At 36.4% G+C, this 20,755-nt stretch overlaps 2 protein-coding genes across 5 annotated transcripts; one reads left to right on the forward strand and one right to left on the reverse strand.

Annotated features, from left to right (window-relative positions):
• The first annotated feature begins 1,554 nt into the window (after positions 1–1,554).
• On the forward strand, positions 1,555–14,510 carry LOC110029757 (ribose-phosphate pyrophosphokinase 4). Of its 3 annotated transcripts, none has more exons than XR_002294573.1 (8): positions 1,555–1,752; positions 6,780–7,095; positions 11,768–11,863; positions 11,977–12,045; positions 12,148–12,276; positions 12,723–12,822; positions 12,937–13,123; positions 14,318–14,510. XR_002294573.1 is itself a non-coding variant. In XM_020732187.1 (7 exons), exons 1-7 carry the CDS (start codon positions 1,637–1,639, stop codon positions 13,068–13,070), a joined length of 960 nt encoding a protein of 319 aa, XP_020587846.1. In that variant the 5' UTR covers positions 1,555–1,636; the 3' UTR covers positions 13,071–13,230. The 3 variants fall into 3 exon arrangements, 1 of the variants encoding a protein (XP_020587846.1); XR_002294572.1 differs by having other exon boundaries at positions 14,355–14,510; XM_020732187.1 differs by lacking the exon at positions 14,318–14,510 and having other exon boundaries at positions 12,937–13,230.
• Positions 14,511–16,748: 2,238 nt separating this feature from the next.
• Positions 16,749–18,354, reverse strand: LOC110029729 (formimidoyltransferase-cyclodeaminase). 2 transcript variants are annotated; one of them, XM_020732151.1, is made up of 2 exons: positions 17,792–18,354; positions 16,749–17,397 (listed from the first exon to the last, which is right to left on the reverse strand). In XM_020732151.1, the coding sequence occupies exons 1-2, from the start codon at positions 18,177–18,179 to the stop codon at positions 16,913–16,915; spliced, it is 873 nt and encodes a 290-aa protein (XP_020587810.1). In that variant the 5' UTR covers positions 18,180–18,354; the 3' UTR covers positions 16,749–16,912. The 2 variants fall into 2 exon arrangements, with proteins under 2 accessions (XP_020587810.1, XP_020587809.1); XM_020732150.1 differs by having other exon boundaries at positions 16,749–17,421.
• Positions 18,355–20,755: the final 2,401 nt, after the last annotated feature.

The following is a 20,755-nucleotide window of genomic DNA, read 5'->3' on the forward strand; positions in this document are numbered from 1 at the left end:
ATTTAATAACAGATAATTAATTTAATCTATTCCTAATCCACTGTTAAATAATTGAATCAAGTATTAATAATGTATAAAATACTTAGTGGATAATTAATCAAATATGAATATATTTAAAAATAATATAAATATATATTCATTTTAATGATTACATCATTAATATGTAATATTATATTTATACTTGATCTAATATACTTAAAATTCAGATATAAAGTATCACTAAAATATTCTTAATTTAGAATTAAGCTCTAGCTCCTGAGACTCGATTCATTTGCACCCCTACTTTTAAGCATCAAATTCTGTTTAAGATTAAATTTATTAAAAACAAAAAAAAAAATTTATATTTTCATCAAACTTCATGGTATGTCAAAATATATAAATTTGCTACTTCTTAAGATATGTGATAATCATAAATATAAATGTCATACTCATGGTTTAGAAAATCGGACCGTACAAATCTGTTTGACCATAAATCGATCAGTGGTTCAATTTGGGTTAGCTTAATAACCTCCCATGCATCGAACCGGTTCAAATTTATTTAAAAAAAATTTTAAAAGCCTAAAATAAGATGACAAAGACAAAGTGGAAGGTCATGTGCTATTAACTTAGCTATCCCATATTTCCATGTCCTACAATATAAAGGAAATTAAAAGCTAAAATAATTTAATAATATGTTTCTTTGCCCTTATTTGCCTGCACAAAATTTTTACTTTCTTATATTATTTTCTTCTATAATTTAACAAACTCTAAAGTACAAAAATCCAGATATATATATATATATATATATATATATATTAAAAGGAATGTCTTAAGGCTATTATATGAGTTCTGACATCCGTCATGCGCCTAAAAATTTGAATATCACACCTTACACTCTGACTATATATATAGTAACACTATATTACTCTTAATAATAAGTTACAATATTTAATTTCTATTCATTATAAAATTTTGGAAGATTTACATGCATACCACTTGATTGTTATCTATCTATATATCTAACATTTAAATTTTAATTTTTACAAACATACCACCTTACCTGTGAAGTAAAGTGATTTTTAAAACACTAATAATAGATGTTAGATATATAAAAAATTACATGGGACTACATGTAAATGCCCCTAAATTTTTTTTAAATATAGTATAGTGTGATTCTTATATTATATAAAATAAAATACTAAAATTATTATGATGTTGATTATTTTAATATTGAGATATTTATTTTATATTTCACAATAATTTTCTTAATTACATCATTTTTTTTAATATTTAAATAAATTTATAATTTAATACATCACCCGATTAAATCCTTTTTTGAACGTGATCTTGGTTATATATCCTCCAGTTTCTTATTATTTATAAAATTTACTTTTTAATATCACATTTAAGTAAATATCAACATTTAAAAAAAATCATAGTATTTGATAAAAATTTAAATCTTTTTATTTGAATAAAAAATAAACTCATGTTCTTTCTGATGACAAATTGCATGTTAATTCATTTAATATATTTTTTTCCCCAAGCTCTTGGTTAAAAATTACATAAATAATTATTTTCACGAACAGCTCCAATGTTTCGTTCTTCCCTGCGGGCTGCGGGTTTGTGAGTGAGGAGCCCGCGAGAGCAAGAGGGAAGTATGGAGAAGAGAACGAAGAAAGCGATTCACCTATTCCATTGTGCGGAAGCCGAAGAGCTCGCGCGCAAGGTGGCGGAGCAATCAGATTCCATTCAGCTTCGGTCCATAGCATGGAGGTCTGATAGTCTTAATCCTTTTTTCAGATATGTATTGATCAGAACGAGAATTTGATGGTTTAATTTGATCTGTATTGCACTATTTCCATGAAATGCTGGGTCTCTGTAAGTTTTAGGGCTAGAAGGTAGAGGGTTGCAGGGGCAAACTCTTTAAAATCTTATTAACCTAAAAAGCTAAAAAGACTTTGAAGTAATGCGAGTATAAACTAGCAGCAATTCGGTTAGACGCGGAGATAGTACAGCTGCAAGTAGAGAAATGATCGGCTAGGTGATGTCGTTGTTGAAAGAGCTTGGATGCTCTTCCTTTTGCTTGTGGGTAGGAAAAGTATGATTTGATGAGAGTTTAAGTTTCCATCTTTACACATTCCTGTTACGGGGATCTTGCTTTTCTAGGTTTTATCATGTTATTTAGGTTCGATGGATCTGTTTTTGTGAGTCTTTTGATTCTTACTTGAGCTGGATGATAGGAAAAAAATACTTTGTACTTCTTCATATTTTTGTGGGGATGGATCCACATTGTTAGATATGACTCATATACCGGAAATTGGTAGAAGAGACGTGTCTCTTGAAGTGAAAAGATGTGTCTCTTGGAATGAAGAAGTGCGTCTCTTGAAGTGAAGAAGTGTCTCTCGGAGTGAAGATGTGTGTCTCTTGGAAATAAAAGATGTCTCTTGGAGTGAAGAAGTGTGTCTCTTGAAAAGAAGAGATGTGTCTCTTGGAGTGAAGATGTGTGTTTTTTGGAGTTAAGTGGGTTGGGGGAGCGGGGGTGTTTTAGTAATTTTATCTGTGAGTTTTATCTATATATTTGTGTCTAATCTTATGGGTATGTACCTAACTTTCTTTCTGAAATAGCGAAATCTGCTCCCGAGGACGTAGGCTCATTGCCGAACCTCGTTAAATCTCTGCGTTTTCTTCTAGATTTGTGTTGATTATTGATTTTTTTTGCCATAAATTTTTCAACAAGTGGTATCAGAGCAAGGTTATAAGGCAGGCAGAAACGTTCGGCACAGAAAGTACGAAGAATGATTCGGCAATTTGGAAGAAAGGTTCGACTAGGCTTTGAGAAGTTTGAGGATTGCCGCTGTTGGGAGACGAAGGCGAGTGGTTCGGCGAGGGGATTTGCGGCATCCCGACCAGACGAAGGTCAGCGAACAGGCGAAGTTCCCACGATTAGGTGGCTTCAGCGATCGGAAGGAGTTCGCGGCTTCAGTGCTTTGCAAGGGAGTTTGTGAATCACGGGAGGAGGCGGTTTGTGGTAGTTTGGCAGAGGAGACCGAAGAGGTAGAAGAAGACGACGGTTTGCGACTGTTTCAGTGAGGCAGTTCGCAGAGGAGTTAACGAGTGGGCTTCAGGGAGTTCGACGAGAAGGTTCGAGACAGTTCGGACCAGGCGCCGACGCAGAGGAGTTCGGCGAAGGAGTTTAGACAGTTTGGCGATAAGAAGGAATGCCATTTCAGAAAGCTGTCTTCCCTGAATCGAGAATCCCGACAGTTCGCGATAGGAGCAATTTCAGATGACATTGTCTGGTGCAAAATTCGAAGTGATGATATATGATGGAATCGAGAACTTTGGATTGTGGCAAACAACGCTAAAAGATTTGTTGGCACAATAAAGAATCTTGAAAGCTTTGCGAGCAACGAAACTTGATAATATGGAAGATGTAGATTGAGAAAAATTGCAACAACGAGCGGCATACACCATACGTTTATGTCTGACAGATGATATTATGTATCATGTTATAAATCTGAAATCTCCAGGAGAAGTATGAAAAAATTTAGAAACTCAGTTTATGTTTAAATCTCTGACAAATAAACTGTATCTGAAGCAAAAGTTGTCTGGGCTGAATATACAAGAAAGTTTTGATCTGACGCAACATGTGAATTTCTTCAATCAAATAATCACAGATTTATCATGGTTTGACGTGAGAATTGAGGATGAAGACCGGACAATGATTTTGTTGTATTCATTCTCTTTCTTCTATGAAGACATGGTGACTACTCTTACATATGAGAAAGAAACAATCAAAATTGATGAGGTTATTGCAACATTGTTAACTCACAACCAGCGGAAACAGAATATAAGCGAAAAATCTTATGGTTAATCAGGATCGTGGAAGGAATAAGGAGAAGAAGAGTTTTGGAAGATAAAAATTTCAGGTCAAAATCTAAAGACAAAAAGACGATTTATTGTTACAAGTGCAAGGAGCTGGATCATATGAAGATAAATTTTCTAAAGCTCAAGAAGCAGACTGATGAGAAACGTGATGTATCTTTCAAGTCTGTGAATATGGCGCATAGTGACAATTCAGATTATAGTGATGGTGACATGTTTTCAGTTACAACAAGTCAGTTGAAGGATGTATAGATTCTTGATTTAGGATGCTCTTATCACATAACACCTAACAGATAATGTTTTACTTCATATATGTTATCTGATTCTGGTTTAGTATATTTGAGTGATGATAGATGTTACAATATTGTTGGTATTAGTGAAGTTAGAATTAAGATATATGATGACACTATCAGAACATTTTGTGATATAAAACATATTCCAGAATTGAAAAAGAATTTAATTTTTTTGGGCACTTTACGAAAAAATAGTTTTATTCCTAAGGTAGATGGGGAGAGAGAAATCATCAGAATTGTTAAAGATGTATTGACTGTGATGAAAGGAAAGATCACTGTATGTAATATCTATAAACTGTTGGGGTGCACAGTTGAAGTTCACTCTGTTGAATCATTTGATGGTAATACAAAATTATGGCTTGCTAGGCTAGTAAAAGAACCGGGCTTTGAGTAAGGTGGAGTTCAGTTGCATTGTGACAGTCAGAGTGTCATTTATCTGGCTAAAAATCAGGTTCATACTGATGAAAATGCAGTTGCTATGTTGACCAAGCCAGTTACGATCAATAAGTTCTTGCATTGCTTAAACTTGTTGAATGTTTGTAATTGTTAAACAACATGGTAGCCCAACCCACTTTGGTTTATGAGAAACTCCAAGATATTTTTCTTCTAAAGAGCTGGATATTCGCCAAGGTGGAGATTTATTAGATATGACCCATATACTAGAAATTGGTAGAAGAGATGTGTCTCTTGGAGAGAAGAGATGTGTCTCTTGAAAAGAAAATATGTGTCTCTTGGAATGAAGATATGTGTCTCTTGAAGTAAAGATATGTCTCTTGGAGTGAAGAGGTGTGTCTTTTGGAAAGAAGAGATGTCTCTTGGAGAGAAGATATGTGTCTTTTGGAGTGAAGATGTGTGTCTCTTGATGTGTCTCTTGGAGTGAAAATGTGTGTCTCTTGGAGTTAAGTGAGTTGGGGGAGCGGGGACATTTTAGTAATTTTATCAATGAGTTTTATCTATATATTTGTGTGTAACTCTATGGGTGTGTACCGAACTTTCATTTTGGAATAGTGAAATCGTCGCTCTGCTCCCGATTACCTCGTTAAATCTCTGTGTTTTCTTCTGGATTTGTGTCGATTCTTGATTTTTTTTGCCCTAAATTTCTCAGCACAGATGAATTCATGCATGTAATTAACAAAGAAAACTGATTTGGATGATCATGTATTAAGAGCTGAATTTGATAAAGGGTTGTTACATAATTAGTATGGAGAATTTGCGTGACCCAACTAACTTCCCTTTGATACATTTTTTCATTGAAATGCAAGTAGCTATGTAAGTTCTTGTTTCTAAATGAGCTCTTTCAACTTTATTAGATTTTTGTTCTACATTTGGGGAAAATATGCACAGTTTATTTTATTTTAGTTTATTTTTATTTTTTTATATAGATAAAAAAAAATTAAAAACCACTACATTTTCCTTTATGTAAGTCAAAAGTATTTTGTTGATGTTTTTGTGCGTAACACCATTTTATATAGTACATATTGCTAGAAGAAAATTGAACAATCTGTCCTGATTAGGATTTTATTGGTTGTTTTTAGTCTATGCCTAGAAGAAGACTATGGATTCAAAAAATTTTGACTCTTTCCATTGAAGTAAATTGTAGACATGGTGGATTGTCTTTTTCTTCTTTAACTAATGGTTCCGCTCATCTCTGCTTGCTTGAAAGTGGGCATCAAGAATCCTATATGTTTTTCATTGAGATATTGGGAATTTTGTTGGTTTCCAACTTAGAATGAGAGGCTGGTTGTTGGAGATTAATTGAGATAGTCCTTTTTTAGGGTTTTGTTAATAGGAAATCTGTGCATCTCGGTTTGTCCTAGATATATACTCTCGGTGGCTAGAATTTCTTGGAAGAGTTGGTTGTATTGAGGTGCATGTGAGAAGGTCTCTTTGGGATTAGAGAAGGGCTGTTGAGTGCTCTTGGTTTGGGACATCATAATAATGGCTTCTAATGATGGCGGATTGATCATCTCTCCTCTCCTATAGATATAGGCTTAATTGAAGCCGCATTATGTAAATCTTGGTTTCTGGAGTTGATTTGTAGTTTTTTCTCTTTGGATTTTTTTTTTGTGGTGCATCATATTCGATGCTGGTGACACCATGACATTAATATTGGCGCTGTTGTTTTAACAAACTTCTGTCACAAGGAAATGAGGGTCTGGAATGAACCATGCACAAAAAATACTAAATTCTTTGTAAAGTTTGTACTGTTATTCTGCAGACTCAGCACATGCTATATTGTTGAAATTCTAGTCGTTTTATCTTCATTTATTGCTTTTTAAAATTTATAAATTTATTGATGTATTCTGTGTGGCCTGTTGAACGCAAAAGAGTTTCAGCCTCCATGATTAACAACTTCAAAATCATAGGATCTGTTATGTTGTGTTCGCTTGGTTAAATGTCAGTTAAATTTACTGAAGAAACTATGAAAATCACCCAAAGCTAACCGTCGACCTTTCTTCTCCTCTTTCTAACACTTTGCAAACTGCGCACGACTAAATGACACCTCATCATTATATATCATTTATTTTTTTTATGTTTCTTTAATGTTGCAAGAATATCATGAAAATGACTTTTTTTGTGTCAGTTCAGAAAACTCATTGATACATATTATTCCTTTTTCAGGAGTTTTGATGATGGGTTCCCAAATCTCTTTATCAATGATGCACATGATATTAGGGGACAACATGTTGCCTTTTTAGCCTCTTTCAGCTCACCGGCAGTTATTTTTGAGCAAATATCTGCAATATTTGCTTTACCAAAACTCTTTATTGCTTCATTCACATTGGTTCTACCTTTCTTCCCTACCGGATCTTTTGAGCGGATGGAAGAAGAGGGAGATGTTGCGACCGCATTCACTATGGCGCGAATACTTTCTATGATACCCAAATCTAGGGGTGGCCCAACTAGTGTGGTCATCTATGATATACATGCCTTGCAGGCAAGTTTTTGATTTAAACTAGATTTTTTAAAAAAACATTTTATTGTTTTCTCATTACGTAGTATTGATAGATAATAGATTGTGAAACTTATGTTACGTCAGATTGCTTAAGTGAGCTTATTCTCAATATTTAGTATGTAAAATAACACTTCAGACCATATTGAAGTAGTTTCATCTTTAATTATTTTAATTCATTATCAGAAAATCCACTTGCTTGAAGTGAACTTATTCCCAATATTTAGTATTTAGAATAGCACATGCCTTATCGGGAAATCCAATTGATCAAGCATGAACCTTGATTGTGAGGTTTGAATTAAAAACTTTTGAAATTTAATTTGAAACAATTTAAATTCTATAGAAGGAATCCAATGACACTAAAAATGGTTTGATTCGAATTTCAATCAACCCAAAATTAAGCTCTTGAAGTGTGGTATGGAACTTGGACATATTAATTGAAGTGTTAAGTGATATTCAAATATTACATGCTTACAGTTAAAATGAGAATCTTAATGAGATGAGTCCAATGAGTCTAGGATCATTCATTTTCAAAATAACTAAGATACTTAAATACTAAATAAATGGGATATGATCAAAGAAATCAACTCAAGTTATTTGATGAAGTGTTCCAGAACTGTGGCTTAAATAACCAAATGCTTATCTCAAAAAATAATTGATAGAGCCCATCTTTATTGTGGGTCGGGACTTTAATTTGGAGAGAATTCAGAGACCCGGAGAACTGTAGAGCTTTGTTTAATGACTACCGCTGGTGAGCCCCGTTGTCCTACTTGCATCACCCAATCATTATCTTTTGATTGTCGTCGTGAATTTACAATTTCCCGACTTCCATCAGTGAATTGTTAACATTTGTTTGTCATTACCAGAATTTTGCTTAAACATTATCCCAACCACTGCTTTTGATCGGCATTGCCCGCCTTCATCATCTAACTGTTTTCGTTGTCGTTCAACAGATATCATCTTCATAACTTTTACAACAGACTCAGGAGATCACAACTTTATAATAACATATTCTCTAATTAGTGGGAAAGCGGACTTTAGTAACCTCGCGTACTTGGATTATTTCATATGGACCATACTCTTTAGTTTTTTCTTTTTAAGTTTTTTCACCCAAAAATCGTGGTGACTCCTACATTTATTCTTTTATTAGTGTGCATGCTGGTTCTTTTTACAAATTTGATGTAAAATTCTATCTACTAAGACATGCATGAACCAATAGACGTGACTGGTACCAAAAATTACACAACAAATTCTTAAGTATGGGGGACAGGACTTTAGTAACCTCACGTACATGGATTGTTTCATATGGGGCATACCCTTTAGTTTTTTCACCTAAAAACCGTGGCGTCTCCTACATTTATTTTTTTTATTTGTGTGCATATTGGATCTTTATACAAAGTTGCTGTGAAATTCTAGCTACTACCACAAATATATTAGCACGCAACAATTCTTGTTGTGATTTGTGAATTATTTGATTTGGTACTAGTCACTTCTATTGGTTCATGTGTTCTTCTAATGAAATCTACATGATGTTGTTGTACAGACTGATATCTCATGACATATTCTTGGTGCTTAATCTGTTTGGATTTTTGTTGAGAAGCTTTGCAATGGATCTTTTAAGCTTTTAGATGTGCCATCTTTCTTGATTTGGGTGTTATGCAATGAATATTTTTTTAAATTTGTGTTTGTTTCAAATTTTTAGCATGTTATTTAGAAGCTTCTCACAAAAAATGTAAATTCTTTACTGTTGCATTTATGGTATTTTCATAAAGAAACTTTGCTAAAATTTTAGGTTCAGCATGATCACACATTTATCAGATTGCATGAGCCATGTTTCAGCATTATCTTGTTTTTCTCATGATATAGCATTATTTAGGAACTTGGAATTAAAATGGAAGGGATGAGATATGAGATACAGTAAATCTTGGTGACATACACGAATAGTATGGCACAAAATAGACTGAGAAAATCAGACAGCACATATTGAATATTAAGGCATGCAATGTCATAAAAAATGGTGATCATTTTGTCATATGAGCATAATTCTTGTTGAGAAATTTAGGACAAAAAAAAAACAAGAATCAACACAAAACCAGAAGAACACAGAGACTTAACGAGATTCTACAAAGATGCCTACATCTTAGGAGTGAGCAGCGAATTTCACAGGTAGAGGAGTTCAGTTATATACCCATAGGGTTACACATATATATAGATATACGAATAAAAAACCCACAGATAAATTACTAACACGCCCTCGCTCCCCAAAACTCACTAAATTCCAAGAGACACTCTTCTTCATTCCAGGAGACACACCTGAGACACACCTCTTCAGACACACCTCTTCATTCCAGGAGACACACCTCTCCAAATCCAAGAGACTCCAAATTTCTGGTATATGATTCATATCTAACAAATCTCCACTTTAGCGAATATTCAATCCCTTAGGAGAAATACATATACCTAACAAATCTCCACCTTGACGAATATTCATCCCCTTATGAGAAATACATCATGTAGTTTCTTACACCGAAGTGGGTTGGGCAACCATGTCGTCGGTTGGGCAACCATGGTGGGTTGGGCAACCATGTCGTCTGACAATTGTAAACATTCAACAAGTTCAAGCAATGCAAGAACTTGTTGATAGTATCTGGTTTGGTCAACATATCTGCTGCAATTTTTGCTGTGATTCGTGAATCAAATTTTTCACGCGAAACACTTTTCATGTTCGCGTCAACACCTCGGCTAAACTACTGTCCTGCGAGTGAAACCTTTCGCCTGTTCGCAAAACATCTCGTGCCTGTTCGCAAAATACCTCCGTGAAACCACTGTTCGCGAATAGTCGCGCTTGCTCACTTAGCCTGCATCCTACCGAACTCCTCCTACCGCAACTTCTCCTGCGACAAATTTGCGAACTCATTAGACTGAACACCACAGAACTCCTCTCCTCTGTGAAACTGATGAACTCTCGACTGCCTCTTCTCCTAAAGCCTCAATCCGGAATTCCTTCTGCAGCTCGCCTGGGCCGAACCGAACTCGTTGTTGAATTCGCGAATACCGCGATTTGCTTGTCTCTGTTCCTGCTCCGAAGCCCAAACTACCTTAATTCCTTGAACTCCACCTATCGCAATTTCTTCTGCGAACCAGAAGCGCGAAAGACGCCTCTGCCTGTCGCGCGAACCCGCGAAGTCGCCTCTACCGCGAACTCCCGAAGTAGAACTCGTCGAACTGCTGCAATCTTTATCTGAACTACTTCGTTCCCGCGAGCCCAATTCGTCTGCCCTTCGCCTCTGACATTTTTGCGCCTTTCGGAAGAAGCCCTCTGTCGCTACAGTTCTGCGAATCCTCGTCTCTGCCGCAAACTGTCGTCAAAGCCCGTCTGATCTCTCGCGATGCCGAACCGCTGGACCAAAATAGGAATTGCCGCCCGAACTACTTCGCAGCCGCACGAACTGCACGCGAACTCCTGCAATTCATCGCCGAAGAATTTCGTTGGAAGTGTTGAACTCCTCTCGATCTCCTCTGTGAATTGTTGTTCGCGAAACAACCCCACTGCCTTGGGCCAACTTCCTGTCGCTATAGCCCTCGCGCGAACCGCATGAACTCCTTCCCGCAATCTCGAAGATTCGCGATCTCGGTCGCGAACTGCTCCTCGAAGTTCTTCACGCGAACTCCTCGCCAAGGCCGAACTCTGTGTCGTGCCCTGTTCTGTTGCGAAGCCTTCTCGGTCGCGAACTGCTCCTGCGGAGGAAGAAGCCCTTCGATCGCGAACTGTCGCAAAACCGCTGAATTTCTTTCTCAAATCTTCTTCCTCTTCCCTGTGCCAATATTTTTCTTCTCTGCCCTACAACCTCGCTCTGATACCAATTGATGAGAAATTTAGGGTGAAAAAAAACAAGAATCGACACAAAACCAGAAGAACGCAGAGATTTAACGAGGTTCGGCAAAGATGCCTATGTCCTCGGGAGCGAGCAGCGAATTTCACTATTCCATGGGAGTTCAGTTAGGGTTACACATATATTGATATACAAATAAAAAACCTACAGATAAATAACTAACACACCCTCGCTCCTCCCAACCCACTAAATTCTAAGAGACACTCTTCTCCATTCCAAGAGACACACCTCTTCATTCCAGGAGACATACCTCTTCAAATTCAAGAGACTTCAAATTCCTGGTATATGAGCCATATCTAACAATTCTATAGTGTAAGTATTTTCTTATCAACTTTTTTTTCTACTCTAAATAATTTGTCAATGTCAAACTCCATAATTGTGTAATTCTTTTTTGCATTGTTGAAATAACCCAATATTACTTATATGCAGTTATAATACTAAGAATATAATACAAATACTACTTGCTAACAAGTGACCATAATACAAATAATATAGGGCAAATACTAGCAGAAAAGCTAGCAATCAACTTCAACACTACAAGATCGCACATTTTAATCTAGCAAATGATATAGCATTCTTAACTATGAACAATATGTTGAATCTAGCATCCATAACTCCAATGTTTCATTTTGGTTTTCTATGGACAATTACACACTTCGCCGCTAATGTCTTACATGTTTTCAGAAATCATTGTGAATTCTGATTCTATTTCTCTCTGTTGGTTTGACTACTATAAAATTTCATGGCCTTTTTGAGCTTTGCAGGAAAGGTTCTATTTTGGAGATGATGTTTTACCTTGTTTTGAAACTGGGATCCCCCTCTTGTTACTGCGCCTACGCCAACTCCCTGATGCTGATAATGTATGATTCTTCCTTGCACATTTCTTGGCTTCTGTTACTTATTATGATTTTATTATTTTTCTGAAGCAAATCCAAATATATTGAATATAATTCTTCCTATTAATATTTACTAGATAACTATAGCATTCCCTGATGATGGAGCATGGAAGAGATTTCACAAGCAGTTGCAGCATTTTCCTATGGTTAGCGCATTGTTACAGTTTCGACTTTCAAGCTCTCTAGATATGCTCAAATAGTTATGAAATTACACTAATTTCTTGCTTAATCCTTACATTTTGTGAAAGGTTGTTTGCGCAAAGGTTCGTGAAGGCGATAAACGAATAGTTCGAATCAAAGAAGGAAATTCTAACGGTCGGCATGTTGTTATTGTTGATGATTTGGTGCAATCTGGAGGCACTCTTATTGAATGTCAGGTAATCTGTAGATAATTTTTAGCATATGAAGATTGTACATTGTTTTTTTACACATTCCTGTAATTTCGATTTGTTGTTCGCAGTCAAGGAAATGACATGAACACACACACACACACACACACACACACACATATATATATAGATGAATGAAATAGATAGATCATATAAATTATTGGCATACATACATACCACCCAATTCCTTTGTATTTACATATCTAACACCTAAACTCTACTTTTTAACATTAATAGCACCAAAATCTTTCATATCACATAAAAAAATATCATCATTTTAACTTTCAAAAATTCAAATACACTTTTTCATGCATAGGTAGGATGGCATGTATGTTAAAATTGAAGTTTAGGTTTCAGATATGTAAAATACATAGGAGTTGAGTGGTATGCATGTAAATCTTCCTATAAAATAATGGATGCTTTCCTTTATACAGAAAGTTTTGGCAAGTAATGGTGCTGCTAAAGTTAGTGCCTATGTGACCCATGGTGTTTTCCCCAAGCAATCATGGCAACGTTTTGTACAAAATAATTCCAGTAATCTACTTTCTTCCTCATATCACATCTCACCTTTTCATTTTTTTTGTACGTATCTTACCTCTTTTTTTTTTTACTGTTTTCTAACCTTATCTTGTTAAATTTTTCTTACAGATGATCTCAGTAACTGGTTCACTTACTTCTGGATCACTGACTCTTGCCCGCTTACTGTTAAAGCCATTGCTGGTAAGCCTCCATTTGAGGTACTGAGCCTTGCGAGTTCCATTGCAGATGCTCTTCAGATCTGAGGAGCGTTGTGCTGAGAAGTGATTCTGATGCCTCGGAATTAGTACCCTCGCAGGTCACTATTATTTTTTAGGTTCATTTACATATATAACCCACAATTCTTATGAGTTTACATATCTATCATCTAACATCTCATATTTGCATGCATAACACTTGGATCCTTAGCTTCACATCAAAATATCACTGCTGCAAATTTTTTCTAAAATTAAGTACATCTTTTCATGCCTAGGTTTATGAAACAAAAGTGTTATAAATGTAGATTTGAATTATGTGGCTTGTATGTAAATGTCCCGAGTTTTTATCTGTGCTCGTGCTTTTTCTTGAGAATGAGATTATTTTATTCTAAACGCCTTTTTGTTGTGAAGATTAATTTGATTGGACTTTCACTTAATGAATTCATATTTTCTCTTTCCTAAAGAAATGATGATCCTTACTCATAGTTGGGCTTAAGTTTATTGAATCATGCTCAATTTCAAGCTTAAACTTGTATAATTATCGGGCTCACTTAAGCTAAGCAAGGTGTCAAAATGATTCCCTCATTTTTTGTGGTGGGTTATTTTAGTTCTAAAATTTATAACATTGTTGATTTTCCCCAAAATCTTTTAATATATGTTAAAATACTCCCCGGTGAGAATTATTTTAATCCTTATTATAACAGAGGGATTAATTTACCACTTTTATAAACTTTGGGACTAAAATGATCCTATCTAAATAATTGAAGGATTATTGACAGTTTAATTGAATGGATTGTTTAATCTCTTCTTCTCTTTAAGGACCATGATTTCATCTTTTGTGGATTTTAAGTTGAGAGTATTATGCATTTTTGCCCTTAGCATTTTTTGCCCTTACCAATATATAATTAAGAGACAGTTTTCTGTTTGTTTGAGAACTACTTTCTTGCTGTTTTTTAAAAAAAATTTATGGTTGAAAGCTATTTTTTTCAACTTAAACTCTTAAAATGCAGCGAAAGCTCGTTTCTGGCTTTTTTTAAATAAAAAAAATTAGTAATAGTCATTGCAGTTTTTTGAAAAACAGTTTCTTCTACAAAAACTTCACAGCTGCTACTGCCCTAAACAAAACATAAGTCCCTTATTTCATTATTTTTATTTTTATTTTCTAATTTCATTATTTGCATCTATGGTAGATTCTGCATTGTGTTTTCTTGTAATTCGTTCGATTCATCTTTGTGGTTTATTTCTCTTTCCATTTTTTAAATTGTTATATTATTTTTAATATTATTTTTTTGCTGTTTCTAACTCGCGAACTTTTTTGAAATCTGAAAATAGTATCTGATGCATTTGTGATTCGCTCTAGTGGCAAGGGAATTTTATCAAGGGATGAAAGCTTTGCATCATTGGTGGTATTATTTATTAGTTATCTTTGAGATTTTATTCTGTATGCTGACATCGGAGAACAATATAATATTTATCCCTAAAAGAAATAAAGCCTTGATTTTTGCAAGTTGGTTTACTAGTTGAAATTATATATATATATATCTATATATATACATATATATATATCTATATACACATACGTTCTGTTTGTCATATAAAAATAAATATATAATGTTCCTTTTCTTGTTTTTTTTTTTTTTTATATGACAAAATGCATGGTTGTAGACTTGTAGTTCGTGCATTAAAATTCAACATTAGTTTCACATTATGGCTTCACAAGTGCTGAGAACATTTTTTAGGTCTATTTGAGGCTGCATTTTTTTAAAAAGGTGATTGGAATGCTTCGGTGGAAAAACTACTACTTAAAATGCCGTGATATAAATTATAAATAATATGGGCTCCTAAAATTCACGGGCGCTCCGCAAGGCACTCCCCTGTGCATTTATTTTTATTTTGAGAGAAAGAGCTTTAGAGGGTCGAATTTTCAGAAGACAGATTTAGTTGTAGATAAGACACTACTCAGAGATTTCTCCCTCATTTTGCTAGGACTCTTTGATCTAGGGTTCGAGGTTTCCCGTAGGCAAGAGCCCTTATGGTTAATTATCCCTCTAGATAATATGAGAATATTTTTTTATTAATATTAGTCATTAAAAATTGAATATTTAACATATAATAGCAACAAACTAATGATTTAAATTGTAGAATTCACTACTTGAAGTTTAAAGCAGATGGTGAGGGAAGCAAGACAAAACCCGATCAAGATCTCATGGTTCTGTCATCTGGGTCGTCATAGTTCCAGATTTATTTAGTCAGAGGAGATAGTCAACCCAACCTAACAAAATAATCCTTGTCAGCAGTCATGGGTCGCGTCGTCCAAGAGATCCTTATAGATCTGGGATGAATGTTTATATTAAGGGACAAATTTAAGTTGACGTTAGCTGACAGAAGACTTTATGTCAAATAATTGTATCATTATGATTTACAACTAAAATGGTAGAAAGTCATTGGGAAAGATGCGGGCTACAACCATGACTGTAATATAATGTTGTCATTTGATGGAAACCACTCAGTTATAGGACTCTGGTAACCACTACTTTATGGTGTCATTTGACGGTAGAACCATGCAAACAGAGTACTCGAGTCACGTTCTTGCTGGCATGTAATTATTTTGATTGTTAATATATTGATAAATTTGAGCTAAAGTCAATCAAGAGTTTGTCACCCTCGACAAATTATTGCGAATGGTGGATGAATTTTTCTTTTAGTTGTTAAGTGATTGAATTTTAAATTGAATATTTGGTTGGTTATTTTAAAAATATTGATTTAAAAGATTGACTCATGTTGAATTTTTTTATCAACACAGCCATTATTGGGGAATTAGACATTTTAAACATTTATCTTTAAAGTGGGGCATTTAATTTTATTAGTTTAGCTTTTGAGCATCAAATTATTCTTCAGCAGTTTCACATCTATTTTTTAATAACTACAACTGATCTAAACAGAGCGTTAGTGATAAAATGTGAAATGAATGTATCTCTGAAAGGATTGACAAGCAAGATTTGAGAGAGTCATCTTAGATGATTTGGTCACATTAAACATCGATCATTTGATGATCTGATTAGGAGTGTAGATGGTTTAGATTCGACTTATATTAAGAAATGTAGACGTAGACCTAAAAGATTTGGACATGTTCTATAAAATATGAACTTAATTTATTATAATTAATTGAATATATGACACTCATTTGGGCACAATAGAGAAAAGGGTTTCATGTCTCACTTAGTGGGATAAAGGCTTTTTGTTGTTGCTGTCCTAAGAGAGCAGTTCCCCAAATAGAGGTGTGGTGGTGGTCTATAATGCAAAGCTGGCAGAAGCCTGTCTAGAACATACCCTAAGAGATATTGGATGCAAATTAATGTCAACAGAAATAATGACTTTAAATGAGAGACTAATTGTCACATATATTATAAATTCGAAATAATGGTCTGACAAGTTTTCTGCTAGAATTAAAAAATAAAATTAAAGACTGCATTTATTTAAAGCATGCTAGAAGTATTTTATTTAAAAAAATTAATACGATATGCATAACAACTTTCATAATTTTCATTTTCTCATAACAAGTGTGAAATTTCATAAAATAATTTTTCTAATAATCAAATTATTTCTTAATTACATTAAGGGTCTGTTTGGCGCAGCTGCAGCTTCTCAGCTTTTCAGCTGCAGTTGGTCGGCGGCTTCTCAGCTTTTCAGCTGCAGTTGCGCTGCCCTAGAAAGCTGCTACGGGGAAGCTAGTAGTCTGTTTGGTACAGCTGTGTGAAAACAGTTGTGGGGTAACTGTTTCTGTAAAAATGATCATATTGTGGGGGGGCAACTGTTTCAGCTGTGGGGTAACTGAAACAGCGATTAAAATTTTTAATATATTTACAGATTTATCCCATTGCTTCAAACATCTAATCAACCTTCCTCATCAAGTAAGATTCGATGATTCTATCCCGAGAGAAGTCAGTGAAGTAACCCTGTTCCAAAACCAGCCCCTCCTGTGCAGCTAACCGCTGGACTTCCAGTTGAACCCGGTCGGCTCCAACTCGGTCCGGCTCAAGAAGATTACAAGCCAACTCAATACAATCTTTCCCATGTGCAAGCGCCAAGGCTTGAACCGAGTCGAACCCACCTCCCCGCCCGCCGACTCTCTTTGCAAGCCGACTAACCACGGTCATATCAGTGGACCGGACCGGGATGTTGTAGTTGTCCACCCATTGCGTAGCCCCGATTACCACAACGCCTCGGGCTTGATCCACTTGAGATGGACCTTTGTCAGGCTTTCTACGAGATATATCAAGACAAAGTCCACCAGCCCATTCATGACCTCCTGAATTGGGCCTAAAGTAGCCCAGCTCCCTTCTAATGCTCGCCAAGGATCTTCCTTCCTCATGAGCTGCACCGTACAAGAAGGTGGGCACTGTAAAGGGCAATTAGAATGTAAAGGGCAATTAGAATGGCTTCAAATGTTTGAGTAATATATATAGGTTGTAGCTAAGCCAAGCTGACTTGTGAGCTGGGTCGGGCTTGGCTCGTTAATTGACTCATGAACCAAGTTTGACGAGCAAACCACCAAGCTTGAGCCAGCCCCAACTCTAACTCGTGATGAACCAAGTTTTGATTAGCAAACAATCAGGCTTGCACCACTGACGACCATGGTGCAATCCACACCGCCGTTTGTTTTTTCTCCTAAAATTGAGTGATATGCTTGCCATTCTTCCAAAATAAAAATTAAAAAATAAGGAAAAAATTGATTAAAATTAACCTATGGAAACGGACGTTAAGCACACCTTGAAGACATTGGCCAATGGCCGCAGCCGCCATCTTTGCGAGACGGGCAGACTGCTCGAGCGTCGACTCAGCTAAGGGATGGAAACAAATATGGTCGACAACTCCAAGCCGAGGGTGAGTCCCACAATGGCTTCGGAGATCAATGGCTTTAAAGGCTTCTGCAACCATGGAAACCACAGCTTCATTGAGAGGAGAATTGAAGAAGGGGTTCTCGGTTAATGGTGAGACGAGAGTGTAGCCGACTCTGTTGTAAGCCTCGTCCTTGAATTTGTTGATGATGGCTGCATCTGGGTGTAATGTTGCAGCTCGTTCGATGGATTGCAGAGCTAGAGAATTTCGGCTTTCGGATATGTAGAGTTTGCAGCAGGAAAGCATGGATTGCAGCATCTCTTTTTAGTTTTTTTACTCTGCTGTTTTAGAAAGAAGATTTAGATGGACGGTGGAATGTGAAAAGGAGTGAGGAAGGAGAAAATGGTGGGTGAGTTTAATGTAGAGCAGATTTGTGGCTGCAATTGATTGTCTTATCTGTTTGCAAATGTTGTTGACGAAAGTATGGAAGCCAGAGCGATGAGGATGTTGTTACCTTACATTTCACTAATATATACTCTCTCTCTCTCTCTCTCTCTCTCTCTCTCTCTCTCTCTCTCTCTCTCTCTCTCTCTCTCTCTCTCTCTCTCTCTCTCTCTCTCTCTCTCTCTCTCTCTCTCTCTCTGTGTGTGACTGTCTAATTAAAGGAATCTAATTACTACAATTAATGAAGATGAGAATCGTGATGGTAATCAACATTAATAAAACTAATGTATGTAATTTGAATTAATGATCGTCATAATATTGATAGAGAATAAATTTTGCAATAACTTATTAGTTTAAGTAAATGTTGTCGACCGGTGAGTAGTCTTGATCTTGTCAATCGTCAGATTGAAATCCACCTAGCGACCGGTCGGCATTGTTCTGTCGAGTTCCATACTCTCCCGGACAGACTTTGGCTTGTACACCATTTGCTCTGACGGCTCGACTTGAATGCCTCAGGCACCGGAATAAGGGCCGACAAAAAATTTCTTCTTCCAGTCCTTTATTTTTTCTCTACTCCGAGCAAGTGAATTTATTTTCCCGTTGAAAACATGATGCGTCCCTCTGCATAAACCTTGAACAAAAAGCAATGCTTGATTAGGTCGATTGACAATGAGATGCGCCCCCGATGACAATAAAAGATGAATGTTACCACAACTACTATGGAGTTCGGTAGCACATATGCCGAAATGACTCCATATGTGTTGAAGACGCTCTATAGCTCGTCACATAAAGGAAGTTGAAGGTCGTATTTGAACTGGTTTCGGTAGAAGACCAGATCTTTGTCCTTAAATCCGTTGCCCTTGCCGACCCTAGCAACCTCCAAAGGGTGACACTGTCATGCATGGCGTACTTTTGTCGCAACTTCTTCGCCTCGTTTCTATTAAGAACGAGGGGTCGACACCCCTGACAGAGCCTAAGAAGGTGGGGAAGAACTTCAAAGCTATTTCAAAAGAAAACAAAGAGTGACCAGGAGGCGAAACAAGAGAAGAAGGAAATCAAAAGCTCGGGTGCATAAACCAGAACACGTAAAGTGAGAAGCTACAGTTTCGTGCTCGTGCCCTATTTATAAGATATACATGTAAAACGAGCATCAGATAATGATAAGTGTTGCACCAATTTTCTTTCCAAATTTATTCAAATGTTGTTTCATTTCCAAATAACATTATTATAGGTAAAAAATAAAATAAGTTATAAGCGGGTCTTCCAAGCCCTCAGTCAGCACATGCCCCCTCTGAATTAATCTTTGGAGGACCATATCTCTTCCTATCCTAAGTTGTTTCATTCGAGTGGCCTTGCGATGGAATTTGCACAGGTCAGTCGACTCTCAAAGTGCTCCCAACTCCCTTAGCACCTCGTCCAACCTCTGCCTGCAAAGCTGACATGACCGAGCTCAGGGACATCGAAGGGACTGAAAGCTCCCACACAAAATCGACCGCCAAGCCTCTGAACCCTCCTTCCAAAGAACTGGCTCTCATCGCCAAGGACTCAATCCCCCCTGTTTGTTGCTCCATGGCTCTGAGGGAAGGCGATGGCTGCTCCGTCTGCTCTTGTGCAGTATCAATATCTAGCAAAGGGTTTGACGGCTGGTACTCCCCCGAGATAAATGTCAACTAAATTCTCACAAGGCGTGTTGACTGACCACTGCAATAGGAACAGACTTCGCAATGTTTTTCGATTGTTTGTCGTCCTGGTGATCCTTCGACTCAGTTAATTCATCTGCATAAGAATGATGTCAAGAAACTATTCACGATCGACGATGGCCCAAGAAAAATTTATGTACTCATATATATATATATATATATACAAACAAATTTTAAACATCTGACACGAATTTCGAAACATGACACGGATCTCGAGATGATATTTTGAACCATAAACATTCAAACTTTGATTAAGAGTCATCTAGAGCTCTGATTTCAGTAAACTCATAGTCAAACTTACCGGCTCGATGAGACGGAGCAATGATATAAAAACTAGTCCAATCCGAGTCAAATGAAGCCCCGATCAAATCATTAAACCATTCTTGAAGAATTTTCGGAGGCATTTAAAAGGTCAAATGGATGTCGAATCTAACGAGTTCATAGTTGGATAAAGCGTCTCGACAAGACGAATCCAATGAGCCCAAGATTGCTTAATTCCGACATCGTTACGACACTTAAATGTCCATCAAACGCCATCTGATCGAGGGAAGCTCTTTGGACCGTTCGATCAAAATGGTTCATATTCATGAATTAATTGCACCCAGAACACTATAAATAGAGTCCCACCCTCACATGAGGGGAGGATGCTTGAGAGAAAACTTGAGGTTTTGAGAAGGAGCTCAAGTTTAACATCATCCCTGCCACCGCAAACTGTCGTCGACCACCACCGATCACACCATCAGCAACCAT

Source organism: Phalaenopsis equestris, unplaced genomic scaffold, assembly GCF_001263595.1.
Source record: "Phalaenopsis equestris unplaced genomic scaffold, ASM126359v1 Scaffold000600, whole genome shotgun sequence".
NCBI lineage: Eukaryota > Viridiplantae > Streptophyta > Magnoliopsida > Asparagales > Orchidaceae > Phalaenopsis > Phalaenopsis equestris.